The sequence below is a fragment of the Salvelinus namaycush genome, chromosome 9, assembly GCF_016432855.1.
Source record: "Salvelinus namaycush isolate Seneca chromosome 9, SaNama_1.0, whole genome shotgun sequence".
NCBI lineage: Eukaryota > Metazoa > Chordata > Actinopteri > Salmoniformes > Salmonidae > Salvelinus > Salvelinus namaycush.
The window spans coordinates 30,287,988-30,307,368 of NC_052315.1; the positions used below are offsets into that span (position 1 = coordinate 30,287,988).

Sequence of the window (19,381 nt, forward strand, 5' to 3'; positions counted from 1 at the left end):
TCAAGCTACAACGGGGTTGTCACCTGCAGAAATGTTGATGTCAAGGAGGTTAAGGTCAACCTTGGATCTCATCAGACCAGACCTGAAAATGAAAATACAACAAAAGCAATGGAATCAAAAAATGGAATCATGACACCCGAGCCAAACTCAGAAGTTTCTCACCTGGAGATGATGTCTATACAAGAAACTATGGGTTTGGTCCTAAATGGATTCCAGCTACCATTGAGGATTGCTCAGGACCAGTATCTTATACTGTGATCATCGGAAGTGGACAAAGACTAGTGAGACACGTGGAACAGATCCGAGCTCGAATTACAGTTCCATCCGGAGATCTGGATCAATTCTTAAACGAGCAGGACAGGACATTGGAACGTTCCCCAGAGTTGCAGTTGGACAAACCACCTGAGACCTACAATGCTCAACTTCCTGAGACCACCAGTCCGGGGCGACCTCCTCCTGTGAAGTCTCCACAAAAGGACTTAGTTTCACCATCAAGGGGTGAAGATCTGGTGGCACCAGCTACACCACCTCTGAGACGCTCTATTAGAGAGAGACGTCCGCCAGACTTTTTCAGATCCTAAAGGAGATCATTTTTGAAAAAATGTAAATAAGAAAATAGCATAGCTCAGAAAGGAATTAAATTGGGTTATTAGCTTTAAAGGGGGAATGTAGTAACCTGGTATATTTATGTTTACCAATAGATGGCAGTATTGACTCAAGACGGGGGTTTGCTTCCCGCTATCCGTAGCTATTTCCTATGTCTGCCTATATAACTATGATTAAGAAAGCTTCAGGTAGTTTAAGCCAGATGCATAAGAGAATGTAATTCTAAGTTACAATTAAATACTAAACCGTACTTAAGTCTCATGAGTCGTAACTCTAAGAAGCCTTTAAGGATACTACAACTTGGTAAATATTTTCTTCTTGAACTGCACTGTTGGTTGAGGGCTTGTAAGTAAGCATTTCACGGTAAAGTCTACACTTGTTGTATTCGGCGCATGTAGCAAATAATGTTTGATTTGGTAAGGAAACCAATATGTAATTTTGTAATTTGGGTGAGCTATCCCTTTAAGTAACTCTGTAGATACAGAGTACTAATGTCTTCCTACAGACACATTGTCTTAATTCTGACCTTGCAGTACTGGGTTCACTGTCTGGAGTGGACGGGGGGGTCAACACTGTCGTTCCTGCTCTCAATCTCTCTATGTGTTTTGCCTGTCTGACCCGCCATTTCCTTGGCTCCTGTATTTTTTCCCTTTCTGTGAGATCCTTCACTCCCTTTCTATTTTGACTCTCTAAATCCTTTAAGTAAGTCTAGTGTTTTTGTTTTAGGCAGCTCTGTGGTGTGGATCAGCATCCCTGCGCTGTCCGTGGAGTTTGCTTTCCAGCAGCACCTAATTTCGCTATATCTATCAAAGGAAAGCCATATTATGTGATTACAATATTGAAACAGTAATAAAATGCTAATAAGTCTTTATAATTCTAGCTCTGTCAAGTTGGTTGTTGAACTTTGCTAGACAGCCATTTTGAAGTCTTGCCACAGATTTTCAACCCGATTTAAGTCAAAACTGTAACTAAGCCATTCAATGTCGTCTTGGTAATCATCTCCAGTGTATATTTGCTTTGTGTTTTAGGTCATTGTTTTGCTGAAAGGTAAATTTGTCTTCCAGTGTCTGTTGGAAAACAGACTGAACCAGGTTTTCCTCTAGGATTTTACCTGTGCTTAGCTCTTTTCCGTTTCTTTTTATCCTAGAAAACTCCTGAGGCCTTGCCAATTACAAGCATACCCATAACATAATGCAGCCACCACCATGCTAGAAAGTAATATGAAGAGTGGTACTCAGTGATGTGTTCTGTTGGATCTACCCCAAACGTATTGCTTTGTATTCAGGACATAAAGTACATTTCTTTGCCACATTTTTTGCAGTTTTACTTTAGTGGCTTATTGCAAACAGGATGCATGTTTTGGAATATTTGTATTCTGTACAGGCTTCCTTCTTTTCAATCTGTCATTCAGGTTAGTATTGTGGAGTAACTACAAGGTTGTTGATCCATCCTCAGTTTTCTCCTATCACAATCATTAAACTCTTTAACTGTTTTAAAGTCACCGTTGGCCTTGTTGTGAAATCCCTGAGCGGTTTCCTTCCTCTCTGGCAACAGGGTTAGGAAGGACAGCTGTATCTTTGTAGTGATTGAGTGTATTGATACACCATCCAAAGTGTAATAACTTCACCATGTTCAAAGGGATATTCAAGGTCTGCTTTTTTTAAATCCATCTACCAATAGGTGCCCTTTGTGATGCATTGGAAAACCTCCCTGGTCTTTGTGGTTGAATCTGTGTTTGAAATTACCTGCTCGACTGAGGGACCTTACAGATAATTGTATGTGTGGGGTACAGAGATGAAGTAGTCATTCAAAAATCATGTTAAACACTATTATTGCACACAGAGTCCATGGAACTTATGTGACTTTACTCCTGAAATTTAGGCTTGCCATAACAAAGAGGTTGAATACTTACTGACTCAAAATATTTCAGCTTTTCATTTTTTATACATTTTTAAACATTTCTAAAAACACAATTCCACTTTGACATTATGGTGTATTATGTGTAGACCAGTGACACAAAATTGATATTTAGTGTGGAAAAAGTCAAGGGGTGTGAATACTTTCTGAAGGTATGTACAGATACAGTGCATTCGGAAAGTATTCAGATCCCTTCCCTTTTTCCACATGTTGTTACGTTACATCCTTATTCTAAAATGGATTACATAAATTGTTTTCCTCAATCTGCACATAATACCCCATAATGACGAAGCGAAAACGGGTATTTCGAAAATGTATGCAAATTTATTAAAATTGAAAACAGAAATGCATTATTTACATAAGTATTCAGACCCTTTGCTATGCGACTTGAAATTGCGCTCATGTTAATCCTGTTTCCATTCTTCATCCTTGAGATGATTCTACAATTTGATTGGAGTCCACCTGTGGTAAATTCAATTGATTGGAGATGATGAGAGCTCCGAGACAGGATTGTGTCTGGGGAAGGGTTACAAAAAATGTCTGCAGCATTGAAGGTCCCCAAGAAGGTCCCCCACAGTGGCCTCCATCATTCTTAAATGGAAGAAGTTTGGAACCACAAAGACTTCCTAGAGCTGGTCGCCCGGCCAAACTGAGCAATCGGGGGAGAAGGGCCTTGGTCAGGGAGGTGACCAAGAACCCGATGGCCACTCTGACAGAACCTTCCAGAAGGACACTCTGACAGAACCTTCCAGAAGGACAACCATCTCTGCAGCACTCCACCAATCAGGCCTTTTATGGTAGAGTGGCCAGACAGAAGCCACTCCTCAGTAAAAGGCACATGACAACCCGCTTGGAGTTTTCCAAAAGCCACCTAAAGGACTCTTAGACCATGAGAAACAAGATTCTCTGATCTGATGAAACCATGATTGAACTCTTTGGCCTCAATGCCAAGCATTACGTCTGGAGGAAACCTTATTTTATTTTTTTTGTACTTTCTACCCCTTTTCTCCACAATTTTGTGATATCCAATTGGTAGTAATTCTTGTCCCATCGCTGCAACTCCTGTACGGCCTTGAGAGAGGTGAAGGTCGAGAGCCATGCGTACTCCGAAACACGACCCGGCCAAGCCGCACTGCTTCTTGACACTCTGCTCGCTTAACCCGGAAGCCAGTCGCACCAATGTGACAGAGGAAACGGCTTACAGCTGGCGACCAAAGTCAGCGTGCAAGTGCCCGGCCGCCACAAGGAGTTGCTAGAGGACGATGAAACAAAGACATCCCAGCCGGCCTAACCCGGACGACGCTGGGCCAATTGTGCGCAGCCTCGTGGGTCTCCCGGTCACAGCCGGCTGCAACACAGCCCGGGGTCGATCCCGGATCTGTAGTGACGCCTCTAGCACTGCGATGCAGTGCCTTAGACTGCTGCGCCACTCAGGAGGCCATCTGGAGGTGGTGGCAGCATCATACTGTGGGGATGTTTTTCAGCGGCAGGGACTGGGAGACTAGTCAGGATCGAGGGAAAGATGAACGGAGAAAAGTACAAAGAGTTCCTTGATGAAAACCTGCTCAAGACCTCAGACTGGGGACGAAGGTTCACCTTCCAACAGGATAACAATCCTAAGCACACAGCCAAGACAACACAGGAGTGGCTTCGGGACAGGTCTCTGAATGTCCTTCTGTGGTCCAGCCAGAGCCCGGACTTAAACCCGATCGAACATCTCTGGACAGACCTGAAAAAATCTGTGCAGTGACGCTCCCCATCCAACCTGACAGAGCTTGCGAGGATCTGGAGAAAAGAATGGGAGAAACTCCCTAAATACAGGTGTGCCAAGCTTGTAGCGTCATACCCAAGAAGACGAGGCTGTAATCACTGCTAAAGGTGCTTCAACAAAGTACTGAGTAAAGGGTCTGAATACTTACGTAAATGTGATATTTTTGTTTTATAATTTTTTATAAATTAGCAAAAAAATGAGTTTTCGCTTCGTCATTATGGGGTATTATGTGTAGATTGAGGGGGGGGGAAACAATTGAATACATTTTAGAATAAGGCTGTAACGTAACAAAATGTGGAGGAAGTCAAGAGGTCTGAATACTTTCTAAATGCACTGTATGTCACAGGGTGGATGGCATTCTTTGATATGATGCATCTTCCTTGAGGCTGTACTCCATAATGTGAAATCAAACTGGAATATATTTTCACATCTCAAACCTCTGGCTCCCTCTCCCAGCTGCACCCACATAGTCTGTGTTTAAAGATCATCTCTGCTATGAGATGGGGGCCGCTAACGACAGTATGTGTGAAAACAGCCTAATAACAACACACTCTTATCAATGCCCTTTACATAACTGGCTGCTGGAAATCCTTGTTACCATAGTGACATTGTACCCCTCCAAGCCTAAAGGCCTATAGTGATGCTAGTAATGAAGTACCACCCACCCATGAATCAGGTTTACCCAGCAGCCTGATAAGAGGCATTGTCTGCTGTGTGGAGGGAAGGAGGGAGGGCTGGCGGGAGTGAGTGAGTGGGTGGGTGGGTGGCAGCTCTCTCAGAGATGACTCTGTGGTACTGATGGACTGGCTGGCTATGCTTGCAGGTGGGCTTTCAGATTAAGACGCGGGTCCAGGAGCTGGGCCATGGATGTATCTACCTGGTTCAGAAGGCTGGGGCCCTGCAGATGAGCCCCACTGACAGCTTCTCCAAGAGGGAGCTCATCGAGTGTGCCCGTGGCGTCACTGAGAAGGTAGGCTGGAAAGATGGAAAGAAGGCTGTTTAGTGTAATTCTTTAACCTTGAGATAAATTGTGATAACTTTAAAGTCTGCAATGTTATTACCTGAATGGAAAGAAATATATATATCAGTTGAAGAAAGAGTCGAGGTATGAATGTCGTTCTGGTGTCAGGGAAATAGCTGAGAATAGGCTCTAAGGATTATGGCTTGTTATAATGGACCATTCTCCACTATGCCTGAAAGCCCTTATTCCCCTGGGGGAAGAACTGGGGGAGTGAATCAAGCACACCTACAGTAGGTGTCATGAAACTGGACTTATGTTTTCTATGTGTTGTGTTAAGATAACAACTTGTGCTCTACAGTAGCCGTGAAGATTAATATCAGTTCAGTGTTTTAGTTTATGTTCTCTAGATTGTACTTGTATCGTGAAATTAGACCAATTTGTCCCTTCTGTGACCCTAGAACTAGCAGAAGATATCACTGGTTCTCAATGAGTCGGCATTAGAATTTCTTCTCCTCGCCCACTGCATGATTTGATTCAAGACTCATATCAGACTTGAATAATTTGTGGCCTAATGCTTTTGAGGACTGGGGAGCTGAACCTTGCTATGCCTCATTTGAATGCATCTCTCATGGCTTTTCGTTTGGTTGTGAGGGACTGCAGACGTCTGTCTGTCTGTCTGGACTGGGAGGGAGCACTGTGTGATGCAGCGTCGGATTCATTGTTTTAACGTGTTTGTGCAGCAGCAGGCTCAAGGCTAATTCACGGTTCCCCCTCTCTCTCCTTCTGCTAGCTCCCTAACAGCTCACTGCTCAGTCCAGCTCTCTCAGATTGCCTCACAGTCGGTCCTCCCATTACCTTGATTCACATCTTGAATTGAATGCAAATGGGAAGCTTTAATCAAATGAGGATTTTGCCAACATGTTAATTGGTGATGGTGGAATCGTGCACTGTAAGCCGTGGATCCTGAGTGGTAGTTGTCATTCACAGATAATAGCAGATATTATGCCTAAGCTCCTTTATTTTCTCTTAACATAATAAGGTCAGAGGGTATGATTAGTTTCTGATCATGCTGTGTGTTTGAATGTTTTTTTGAGACCGACCTGGAGGTGCTGTTATTAATCCTGTGTTGTCTGTCATTCCTGTCTGTCACTCCTGTCTGTCTGTCACTCCTGTCTGTCTGTCACTCCTGTCTGTCTGTCACTTCTGTCACTCCTGTCACTCCTGTCTGTCTGTCTGTCTCTGTCTGTCTGTCTGTCTGTCTGTCTGTCTGTCTGTCTAATGTAGGTTTCCATGGTGCTGTCTGCGCTGCAGGCAGGTAACAAAGGCACTCAGGCCTGCATCACAGCAGGCAGCACTGTCTCTGGCATCATCGCTGACCTGGACACCACCATCATGTTCGCCTCGGCCGGAACACTCAACCCTGAGAACGAAGAGTCCTTCGCAGACCACAGGTGAGACCAGACCAGGACAGAGTAGTGAGGTGAACACTGTTCTGTTGAGGAGATGACCTTGGGACAAACGTATTAAGTCCACAGAAACCACAGGTCAAATTGACCTCATACAAGATGGTTTTCTTTTGAGAAAAGGGAATATTTCTTCCCATAAACTGCAGCTTCTGTATGACTATAGAGTATTCAATTCAATAAATCTTTATTTATCCCAATGGGTATTTGACAAGATTTTGTGTGGTGTTCTTCAGGGAGAGCATCCTGAAGACAGCCAAGGCTCTGGTGGAGGACACTAAGCGGCTGGTGTCTGGGGCAGCATCCAGTCAGGACAGATTGGCCCAGGCCGCCCAGTCCTCAGCCAACACCATCACCATGCTCACTGATGTGGTCAAACTGGGGGCCACCAGCATGGGCTCTGACGACCCAGAGACTCAGGTAATACACTGACCACACCCTGTTGGATTGAAATGACAACACATAAATGTAACACTACAACAATCTTCAGACACAAAAAAAAAAAAAATTGAATAAATCTTTCCACATATTTATATCACATACTTCTAAATAGTCCAATCATAATTTAACCTGTATACCCATGTATTATATAAAGGTAATCCTGACAGACCCGCACTGTTCTGATATTCTTTTGTCATTCTGTCCAGCCATTCTGTAACCGAGCCCTCTTACATACAGTTCCTCCTGCTGTATCTCTCCCCTTCACTTTGTCAAAAGTATCATAGTTCCAAGAAGAAGTGATATGGCCAGGCTCTGTTAAATCCTGCCCTGAGGTAGACCTGATAAACCTGTACTTGTGTTGTATAAATGTCTCTCTCTCTCTCTCTCTCCCTCCCCCTCTTGTCAGGTGGTCCTCATAAATGCGGTGAGAGATGTGGCCAAGGCTCTAGCTGAGCTCATCGGTGCCACCAAGTGTGCTGCAGGCAAGCCAGCGGATGACCCGTCCATGTATCAGCTGAAGAGTGCTGCCAAGGTACTGTAAGACACACACATCTTTAACATAGAGAATATCACACTGAATTTGTGTATTCAGCTGCCCTTGTTTTGCACAAATGTAGCTCCTGTACAGGGATATGCTTATCTATAGATACAGTATCTAATACAATATGCTGTCTTGTGTGTGTCACAGCAGCAGGTTCTCAAATCATTACGTATGATTCGGTTTCCAGCAGGATATGACACTTTCTTATCGCTGTTCGTGTTTGACCGTGTGCGTGTGTGTGCATGTGTTTGATGTGTGTGTGTGATGTGTGTGTGCGTGTGTGCGTGTGTGCGTGTGTGCGTGTGTGTGTGTGTGTGTGTGTGTGTGTGTGTGTGTGTGTGTGTGTGTGTTTGCCACTGTCACTGAGATGGGTATCAGGTGTGTGTGACTCACGCTTGTCACAGTGGGTGTGAGCTCTGAGCCATCTGTGATCACACCACTGTGACTGTAGGACCGGAGAGGCTCCTTATCTCCAACACTATGGAGAGACAGCCACTGACTGGGGCTTTACTGAAGCCTAGCCAAACCTACCTGCCCTGTCCTTTCTATTCACACTCTCCCTCCATATCCACCAACACATAGGCCAGCAGTTCAGAGACACAAAATAAATTCCACAGTAATCTTTCTCAATTTTAATAGAGGATATCCAAGGAAACATTACACTAAACAGACTTGGGAGCATATCATTTCGCAGTGTGCAGAGACCTCATAGTTCACAGGCCTTACAGCCCGAGTCTAGGTATGGGCTTTAAGTATATCTGTCCTTGGTTATAACTTGGACCAGATCAAAGGATTTATAGGTTGACTGTATAGCCAGCATCATATAACCATAACCAAAGCATTACATCTCTAAGACACGCCCCTAATCCTTCTCACCCTTCAATCACTCTTATCCGCCAACTATTCAGCCATACATATGCAACTCTAACTGTTACATTAGGCTTATTTTCCTCTCTAGTTTTAATCTAATTAGGGCCACCCATATAACCTGCTCAAGCTCACAGCTTGTTTTCATTCCTCCAACATATGGTGACCTCCGAATGGGACCCTCTCTCAAACCCCTCAGTGCTCTGTTCGGGTTGTTGAAATATGTTCAGCGTTCCATGGCACAATCTGCTCCTCACAAACAAGCTGTACACGGTCTGTTTGAGGTTTTGTTGTAGGGTTCTTGCTTATAAAACAAGTTTGTCTGTGTTTCTGCTTCAAGGTTTTTGTATAGTATGTATAGTATTGTCCTTCCGTACTGTTGGTGTTCTATCAGGGCTCTATCTACTGCGAGACCCCAGTCTGGTCTCTGGTGCTGGGGGGAGACGGCGCCACCTGCTGGCCTGGCTCTGTGTTTAGTGAGTGTCATCCCCACTGCTACAGTCCCTATCTCTCTCTGAAAGGTGATGGTGACCAATGTGACGTCACTGCTGAAGACGGTCAAGGCTGTGGAGGATGAGGCTACTCGCGGGACAAGGGCACTGGAAGCAACCATTGAGTGCATCAAACAGGAGTTGACAGTAAGACTCCTTGACAGGCTCCCCTTGCCAGGCTGGTTAAAGCCAGGGAGGTGTGCCTCTATTGAATGCCGTACCTAACAGTTAAAAACAACACATTTTTACTTGACTTAAACTCTGATATCTTTTCAACCTTTGCTGCTCCTCTTCTCCTCTCCTCCCCAAAGCCCTGCAGTATTCTCATTGGTCTTATCAGGGATTTTGTAGCAGACACGGGGAAAGAGACCCTGAAATTTTCGTCAGCTTGTTTTTCTTGTGATTTACTGCTAATCCTTATCAGTGTACCCTCAGGACCACAACAGGCTTTACCTAGGTTGCAAATCCAATTCAAACACAGCTCACAATTATAGTAGCATCAATAAACACTAGGACATTTGTCCACCCTACGTATTTACTCTAACATTGGTCGTTTACACCTCGGGCTGACTGTTGACTGTTTAAGACTAACAATAAGCGCCAGGAGTATTTTCTAGTCAGGTCATAACGTCAGGAAAAACTCCTGTCCTTAGTAATAATGCACAAACCTGTGCATCAAAGTAGATCATCCTCAGTGGCTGTCAGTGCAGTCACAGTTAGTCATGCTGTGTGTGTGCGCAGGTGTTCCAGTCCAAGGACGTCCCCGAGAAGTCGACCACGCCGGAAGAGTTTATCCGCATGACAAAGGGCATCACCACAGCAACAGCCAAGGCTGTGGCAGCGGGCAACTCTGCCCAGCAGGAGCACGTCATCGCCACAGCCAACCTGAGCCGCAAAGCCATCTCTGATATGCTGACCACCTGCAAGGTGATAATCCACCCAAACCCTGCCAGCTCAGGCCTCACATCCTCACACTGACACTACAGCACAGCATTCAGTCCCATAATGCCTCTCTGCCAGGGAAAACGTGAGAGCAGGACAGCAGGGGCTAGTTCAGATGGCTGGTGTGACTCACTCATGGTTCGATGTCACTAAGCCTTCAACATTAGGCATGATGTCCTTCAGGCACATCACAATACTTCTAGCAGTGAAAAGACCAGGAAAGAAGGATCAAAAAGTATTTGGAGACCTTAACAAACTGGCTCATACTGCTCTAAGTAACATACAGTCTGGATCACAGGAGGTTGGTGGCACCTTAATTGGGGAGAACGGGCTCGTAGTAATGACTGGAGCGGAATCAGTGGAATGGTATTTAATACATCGAACACATGGTTTCCAGTTGTTTGATGCCATTCCATTTGCTCCGTTCCGACCATTATTATGAGCCGTCCTCCCCTCAGCAGCCTTCTGTGGTCTGGATAGTATATCCTAATGTAGTGTTTCCCAACTCCAGTTCTCGAGTATCCTCTGTGGTAGCACCGGACAACCACACATGATTCAACTCATTGAGGGCTTGAATAATTAGTTGAAATGTTGAATCGGGTGTGCTTGTCCGGAGCTACAACAAAACATTTTACTGTTGGGGGTACTGGAGAACTGGAGTTGGGAATCACTGGACTAGTGGTCACACTATATTTTAGACATTGACTCACTGACTAGACAGAGCATATCATCTAGGCAAAGCATATCACTAAGCAGAGCATATTAGCAGGCTGAAAATATCACTAGGCATAGCATATCACTAGGCATAGCATATCACTAGGTATAGCATATCACTAGGCATAGCATATCACTAGGCATAGCATATCACTATGCTACTAGGCATAGCATATCACTAAGCAGAGCATATTAGCAGGCTGTTTCTTCTTCCAGCAAGCGGCCTGTCATCCAGAGGTGAGTGAGGAGGTGAGGAGCAAGGCCCTGCACTACGGGTCAGAGTGCACCACTGGATACATCGACCTGCTGGAGCAAGTACTGCTGGTGAGATGGAGAATACAATACATCACACGGACAACACCTTATGACTCATAACCTCTATTAGCTTGGCCTGATGGCATAAGGCGCCATGAGGAAGGTTGTTCTTTGTTTGTGTCCAGGTGCTTCAGAAGCCCACGGCTGACCAGAGGCAGCAGCTGGCGGTACACTCCAAATGTGTTGCAGGATGTGTGACAGAGCTAATTCAGACAGCTGAGGCCATGAAGGGTGAGACTGTACACAGCGCTGCCACGCACAATTGCATACATGCACACACATTCACCTAGAGGAGCATAGTTCCACCAGACTACTGCATTCTGCAGAAACACGACATACCATTCTGGCTATTTATTCAAACAATATACATTTGTGTGAGTGTGCGTGCGCGTGGGCTGGTAAACCTATTGTAGCTGGAAATGACAGATTTATTTTATGGAACATCTACATAGGCGTACAGAGGCCCATTATCAGCAACCATCTCTCCTGGGTTTTCTAATGATCAATTAGCCTTTTATAATGATAAACTTGTATTAGCTAGCACAACATGGCATTGGAACACAGGAGTGATTGTTGCTGATAATGGGCCTCTGTACGCCTATGTAGATATTCCATTTAAAAAATCAGCAGTTTCCAGCTACATTAACAATGTCTACAAGGTATTTCTGATCATTTTGATTTTATTTTGATGGACAAAAAATTAGCTTTTCTTTCAAGAACAAGGACATTTCTAAGTGACCCCAAACTTTTGAACGGTAGTGTATAATGTGTATATTTATGTTTTATATACAGGGCACGTTTGTAAAAGAGATCTAGGTTTCAATATGTCTTCCCTGTTAAAATAAAGGTTCAATAAAAAATAAGAATATTGTGTTTGAGTGAGAATTGGATCCCAGTGTACAGCCAAAGACCCACTGGGGTTATCCATTTCACCTCTAATGCCTCTTCTTTTCCCTCTCTCTATCCTGCCTCAGATGGAGGTAAGTGAGAGATGGGGCTGTTTGGTTCCTGCAGATCACTTTTCACACAGGCACAAAGGGGGGGTAGAGAAGGGGGGAGGGTGACTGAACAGATTTCCCCAGGGTTCAGCATAATCTGCAACAACATCAGTCCATCTGCTTTTCCAAGCTGTTCCCAAATAGTCCCGTTTTATGGCCACTTTAAAACCTATAAAGAGTGGCAATAATCCATTGAAAGTACATTTCTTCAAACTCTTATTTAACCGTATTTAACTTTGAGGCATTAGAATCACTATAGACAGAACATGGAGTGGAAAACCTGAAAGGTAGATCTGGTTGGCTTTGTATGTTCAGAGGTATAATGCTCGTTATCATTGCATGTGTGGAGTTTGGTTTGTGTGTTGTAAATTGACTGGTGTGATGTGTATTTTGTTATGTGCGGTGGCATTTGTATAGACAGGGCATAAGTGAACTGGCTTTGTCTGCACTGAGAATGTATTTCTGTGTTGTAGGATTTGTATAATTTGGTTATGACCTCTCGGTGGTGTGGTTTAGGGTCAGAATGGGTGGACCCCGAGGACCCCACTGTCATCGCAGAGACTGAGCTGCTGGGAGCGGCAGCCTCCATCGAAGCCGCAGCCAAGAAACTGGAGCAGCTGAAACCCAGAGCCAAGCCCAAGGTAGGCCTACCTGTACCCTTCTCAACCACCTCCAACACCTCTCTCCACAACTCTCAGACCAGACCTCCAACACAGAACACACCTATCTACTCAGGAAGGCTACCTGGGCCAAAGATAACAAAAGTTCACATTGACTTTAAAGTACAGTAATAAGTTACAATCTCAGAGCTGAGATTGTGATTTGTTGGGGGGAAATGGGAGTATTATGTGAACTGTAGCCCACCTGTAAAACAATGCTGACTCAAGACAGCCTACTTGTGTGTTCTGTGAGCTTGCAGAATGTTGATGTATTTATGGCCGTTAGAAGGTGTTGTCTGGGGAGCAATCTGGTGTTTTTCTAGAGATTCTGTAGAGCCGTGTTGCCAGGAAACAATTACATTACTGGGACCTGAAGCTTATGTTGGAATGAGTACACATTTGTGATGATCTGTCTGAAACCTGTTGAAGGAAAGGTCATCCTCCTTGTTGAACCCATTTCCTTTGTTTTATTACAGCATTCCGTTGTTTTTAGAGTAAAATAAGAAGGGCCTTTCTCAGCCCAAGGTGTTCACCCACTTCATGGAGTGATATTGCACAACCCAACTTTACTGATCTTAAAAAAACTGTAACAAAACTATCTCTGTGAGTACTTATGCATTGTCTGAAATTTGATTACAAAAGTTGAACAGCAAGTATGTAAGGTGTGAGCTGTATACATTTGTGTGTTTGTTTGTGTGTGATGGTGTGTACATTGAACCTCCCAATACTCTTCCTCCTTCAACTGTGGTGTTCTTGTTTTGTGTCATTGGTTATCAGATCTGGTCCCTCGTTCCAGCTCTCTGGTGCAGTAATAAACATGGCTGGAGAATCTCCTGTTTTCATAAGAGACTTCCTGATAGCCCTGCAGTCTCAGGTCCAGACTTCAGCAGGGCGCAGTGTTTATGAGAGGGGGGTGTAGGGAGGTTTGCTTCTTTTGGATGTCAGTATCTGTCTGCCCTCTAGTGAGCTGTTAACAATGGTGCATGCCTTCTTCTTCCACAAGGCAGAGAGGCAGGGCAGAGATTTTGAGGTCTTTGTTTCTATCATGAAACAAGCATTCTTACCAGCTACGGTTTACGAGGTTTACTGCTATATTACGGAAGGTGTAGAATACCTTAGACTTCAAAATATCAAGCCCATAGTACAACTTCAGAAAGGAACACTGAATAAAACATCTAAATCAGAGTGAACCATGTTTCCTCTAATGACGAGGTAGGGTCTGTGACTATTTACAACCCCTCCTGTTCACCTTCTACTCCCTCCTTCCATACTTTCCTCTCTGTGCCCCTTCTCCCCTCCTTCCCACCCTGTAGAAGGGCCTCTCCCGCCCCAGCATGCTTCACTCTTCCTCCATTCTCTTGAGATGTTGTAGACCTGGAAGCCTTCTCTGCAGGCCTCTGTCTGATATGTTTGATATATTAGGTTGTTATTCAGTCCAACTATATATCAAACATATTCCTACAGTGTCCCGCCCTGTCTCCAGCCACGTGTGCCTTGTGTGTTGGTGCTGCTGGCATGATCTGTGGTCACTGACTGATGTAGTCTACTGAGACAGGAGTGACATTATTTATTTCCCTTTTCATAGGTGCTTCTGTATCTTGCAAAGTGTTTTGTTTGGATTTTCCATCAGCAAACAGTAATTGAAGATCCGTGGAAGCATTCCCCATTATGAAATGTGTTGGTGGATGTGATTGGCCAGTAACTCAACATGGCACCATAAAACAACCAATGGAGTTTTTTGTTTTGTCTTATTGCCACAAGATATCGCCCTTAGTGCATTTCCATGGTTAAATGTGTGCTTTTGCTTTTAGCAAGCTGATGAGACGCTGGACTTTGAGGAGCAGATCCTGGAGGCAGCGAAGTCCATCGCTGCAGCCACTAGTGCTCTGGTGAAGTCTGCTTCTGCAGCTCAGAGAGAGCTGGTGGCGCAGGGCAAGGTCGGTTGCAACTGTTTCAGAATCATAAATGTCTGAATGTCACCTCAGCAACAAAAAACACAAGTCTGTGAAATGTCTCTCTCTCTGCCCTCCAGGTGGGATCCATTCTTGCCAATGCTGTGGATGATGGCCAGTGGTCACATGGTCTCATATCTGCTGTGAGTTTCCATCATTGTTTATTTTTTACATGTACTATTAAAACAGAACTTGATCGTGAAACTGTGCATGGTGAATCAATGTTTCTGTCTGAGGCTGTACCCTGATGTGTGGTTGCTATTCCCTGTAGGCGAGGATGGTGGCGGCAGCGACCAGTAACCTGTGTGAGGCGGCCAATGCCTCAGTCCAGGGCCACGCCAGTGAGGAGAAGCTCATCTCCTCAGCCAAGCAGGTGGCAGCCTCCACAGCCCAGCTCCTAGTGGCCTGCAAGGTCAAAGCTCAACCGGACTCCGAGGCCATGAGGAGACTACAGGTATAGCCCTACTAAACACAACACAACCCACTGGGTTCCACTGCTATTTCTCTGACTTCGCCTCCACACACTATGATGGCATTAACCATGGGTTCTGTATCCCTAAGGCTGCTGGGAACGCGGTCAAGCGGGCATCAGACAACCTGGTGAAGGCGGCTCAGAAAGCAGCCTTTGACAAGGCTGATGACCACAGTGTGGTGGTCAAGACCAGGTTCGTGGGTGGCATTGCTCAGGTGAGATTTTAGAGTTTATATTCTGAATACCCTGTAAGTGACACATTGAAGTGTCACTTCAATTTTACTTTGTGGATTTTCCACCTCTACCTCTTCAACTGTTCCCAGCTTTGTTGCCTTCACATGCAAATGTTTCCTCTCTAACTAAATGGCTTTGAAATTGAGGTAGGCCACTACAGTATGACTGAATAGAACGACAGCTGCGATTCAAATCTGTGGTTTCGCATGCATCCACAGCTGCCTGAACATCAAGTCCCTTGAAAAGTTTTCACATTCTTGTGGTTATCCACTCACTTTTCATCCATGGCCGTATGTAATTGAAGAGTGGATGTCTACTTCTTAGCCTAGGGCTCCCTTCTACCTAGGAAGCTTTGTTTTCAACTGAGGAAGGTGATTGAGTGTCTTCCAGAAATCATGTTGTGCGTGCGTACATGGGTGTGTATAACACTGAAGGGCTTCTAGCCAGCACCCCTCCAGAGACACTTTCCCAAAGCGGGTCTCTCTCAAGTGGGCTAGTCATAACCCACCCGCTGCCATCTCCCAAATCCACAAGAGCTCCTTGCTTAAGAAAATAAATAGATACTTACTGCATACTTAAATTTAAGACATTCCACTAGTTACCACAGAACAGTTATGTTAATTCTAGGTTTTCTATAACCCGCTTTGAAGAAACCTACTGTGAAATGGAGTATGAGCAGTATTCCAAATGTTCTGAAGAAAATATTTCCTTTGTAGAACTCAATCAAGTCCATATGTACACTAACGGGACTCAAGGAAATGGTTTGACAATTTTATTACCTGTTGGGTTTGAGTGTTACAGGACAGATTGAAGATGAGCAGACTGAAGCATGTATTTAATATTTAACCCTTTCCTCCTCTCCTCAGATCATTGCAGCCCAGGAGGAGATGCTGAGGAAAGAGAGAGAGCTGGAGGAGGCCAGGAAAAAGCTGGCTCAGATCAGACAGCAGCAGTACAAGTTCCTGCCCACTGAACTGAGGGAGGATGAGAGATGATTGGTCCGGAGGAAAGTTGATGGACATCAGATTGGAACCTATTGTTACACAGAGATGTAGCTGACACCTGTGATTGGCTGTTTCTCTCTCACTTACGGGTGGAGTGTATAACGTACTTGGGCCAGGCCTGTTTTATGAGCGGAACTAGTGCCTGTGTTCAGATGCGCGCGTGTGTGTGGATGCGTATGTGTTTCACAGAGGATGATATTGACATTATGACTTATAAGGACCAGCTGGCTACAGCTGTACTGTATTAGCGGGGTTAGGACCTGCAATCTGAACATTGAGACAGATTATCTTACTGATTTTATGGTCGGATACATGAACAAGGACATCAAAGTTAAATGAACATTATTGGACCCAATAATGGCAAATATTATTAATACTTTCAGCTTTCATGGATACATCTCTAAATCAGTTGAAGGTAGTTTCAAACATGTAAAATAAAAATGGGTAGCTCACTCCAACTGGCACAGCTGACATAGTTATCTATAGCTTATGTTCCTCAGACAGCATTCTAAGTGTTGGTCAGAGTATTGCTGTACTCCAATGCTTCATTTCATCATTGGCCTGCATGCACCATTATAACTAATACACATCAATAAAGCTACTAACCAATAGTGTAGCTTATAATTGGGCATTTGTAATATGTTAGTATATGATTGTGAGCTTTGGATTTGCTGTTGAATAGGTAAAAGTTTGAATTTTATATACTGTATTTAATGTGATAGAACTTCAGCTTCACACTAAAATCATAGTGTCAGTGGGTCTGGTCTGAGTGGATAGTAAAGCCAACAGCAGACGCTAGTACATCTATTACAGCATCATAATACCTTTTACAGTAATAATTCTCTAAGTAATAATTATCCCTGGTGTGTGAGTAGGGTGATCACTGCCTCCTTCCTTTGGACATTCAGCTGTCACTCATATGTAAGGAGCAGAGTGCAGTCACGTGCAGAGGTTCATTAAGGGGCTAAATCTTGGGGTCTATGTGCGATCCTATCTGTAATGCTTGTCAGACTAGTATTCTCTCCCCCCACCCCTCTCACACTTTTTCTGGGCTGCCTGCTGCCTGCACGAGGAGGCTCGGTTTACATTCTTTGTCATGTTTGTTCTCTCTTGTCTCTGTGTTTTAATTCCAGTCTAATTGACAGTAGCCAGAGTTGGTAGTTCCACCATACACACGCAACAGCAAAGCTATGCTCTGTTTGGCCATGCCCTTTTCAGCTGGTGGTGTTTATACTTATTACAGATTCCATTGAATTTGGAAGATGAGCTTCTTGTGTTCATGTTCTTATTGTTACTCTCGGCTATGATCATAGCAATACATTAACACTCAATATACTATATCAGATTGATGAGAGTGCAGCACTGATTGGAATTGTATATGCAGCTGTGTATGGGGTTTTGACTCTTAAACAGCATTGAGATGGCTGGTATAACCTTATGCACTGAGCAGCGCAAGCAATGCCTTCCATGTTCAACCATTCAGGATTACTACTAACGCTCTTGTCAAATGTAACACGTGATGAAACTATATACAGTCCAGTCGTGACTAGGAAACTAGTTAATTTATGTTATTACAGTATTGGTGTAGTATAAGGTCATTAGTACTGCTTCCACTCCAGCACCTCAACCCCTTGTTGTCAGTCTCTGGTCTGCATTGTGTACTAGTGCCTTAATTGATTCTGCTGTACCAACAGCTCAAGGCTGTATCTAAGCCTCATCCTTCTGGATGAGAACATGTCTCTACCAGCCTTTCCCAAACTCGGTCCTCGGACTCCAAGTGGTGCACATTTTGGTTTTTGCGCTAACGCTACACAGATGATTCAAATTTTCAAAGCTTGATGATGAGTTTATTTTTTAATCAGCTGTGTAGTCCTAGGGTAAAAACCAAAATGTACACCCCTTGAGGACCGAGTTTGGGAAACCCTGCGAGTCTAGTCTAACCATAACTCTCTAGGTCTTTAACTACCACTTAGTCCTATGCCATAACACAATGTATTGCCTTGGCTGGTAGCCCATCTGCCTGCCGTAAACCCTGCTGGTATATAAAGTGCATCCATGGGTCGTTTAGGTTTTAGACTATATACGAAAATTAACACACCACTGCATTCCATGAGCATGTGGCAAGTTATTGAACTCTTAAAGCTGGGAATTTGCTCTGCCTTGAAATTCATTCAACATACAAGTAATCCTTATAAATAGGACTAATGAACTTCCTTGTTTAATTGTTTAAACCACTATAAATTCATTTTTATTGATAAATGTAACGACTATCCTGAGAATGTATATTGTCTAAGCAATTTGTCTATAAGCATTAACTGAAATAGGAAAAAAGACTAGCTGTTATTCAAATGTAGGTGTTGTGCTTTAACAGACTGAATTTGTTTCAACGGGTTAAAATGAACTGATACTGTATGTATAATATTTATCTGGTCACAAAGGTATTTTTTATATTCACTGAAAATAAAGCGTTTGAAACAAGCATGGCCCAGTTTGTTACTGGTCATTCTGATTAATGTACTGTGTGTATCATTCATTCTTGAACAGGAATCCTGAATTGCCTGAAAGGGAAGTCGAATTGAATAGCAAAGCAAAGACTTTATCAGCTCACCAACATTCTTTCCAGTAGAGGTCCCTGTTAGTCTTTTCAATGCTGAGGTTGGGGTCACTGGGTGTTCTGAGAACTATGATGTAGTACTGGATGGCCATTACATTGCAAATGCAGTCAGCCAGACCAAATATGGTCATACAGTATATGCTTTATTCCCCCTGGTTCACAGAACAGACTGTTGTGGATACCTGTTCTGTTTTAGGTGTTTGGATGTGCTGTTGATGATGGTCGGTATTTCAATTCACTTCAATAGAATGCAAGTATATGGAAAGGAATTGCCCATTTCTATATTATTGCTGATATTAAAAGTCCTCTGATGTTTAAGTGATGCCATGTACTGTACATTAGACTGATTCTGTTTCTAGTAAACCTGACAATGCCATTCTTCAAGTCAGTCCAGAGCTCACATGCCAGTCCTCACAGTG

The 19,381-nt window shown here is 43.9% G+C and overlaps 1 protein-coding gene across 1 annotated transcript in view; it reads left to right on the top strand.

Moving 5' to 3' along the window:
* The window catches only part of LOC120053939 (talin-2-like), a 78,184-nt gene extending 59,366 nt beyond the window's left edge, over positions 1-18,818 (top strand). The window contains exons 42-55 of the mRNA XM_039001258.1: positions 5,118-5,264; positions 6,540-6,706; positions 6,955-7,138; positions 7,566-7,691; positions 9,089-9,205; positions 9,800-9,985; positions 10,931-11,038; positions 11,155-11,260; positions 12,544-12,668; positions 14,498-14,623; positions 14,719-14,781; positions 14,910-15,092; positions 15,200-15,325; positions 16,211-18,818. Of these exons, the coding sequence (XP_038857186.1) occupies positions 5,118-5,264; positions 6,540-6,706; positions 6,955-7,138; positions 7,566-7,691; positions 9,089-9,205; positions 9,800-9,985; positions 10,931-11,038; positions 11,155-11,260; positions 12,544-12,668; positions 14,498-14,623; positions 14,719-14,781; positions 14,910-15,092; positions 15,200-15,325; positions 16,211-16,339 (1,893 nt within the window). The 3' untranslated portion in view covers positions 16,340-18,818. The remainder of the gene's footprint in view (positions 1-5,117; positions 5,265-6,539; positions 6,707-6,954; positions 7,139-7,565; positions 7,692-9,088; positions 9,206-9,799; positions 9,986-10,930; positions 11,039-11,154; positions 11,261-12,543; positions 12,669-14,497; positions 14,624-14,718; positions 14,782-14,909; positions 15,093-15,199; positions 15,326-16,210) is intronic.
* Positions 18,819-19,381: the final 563 nt, after the last annotated feature.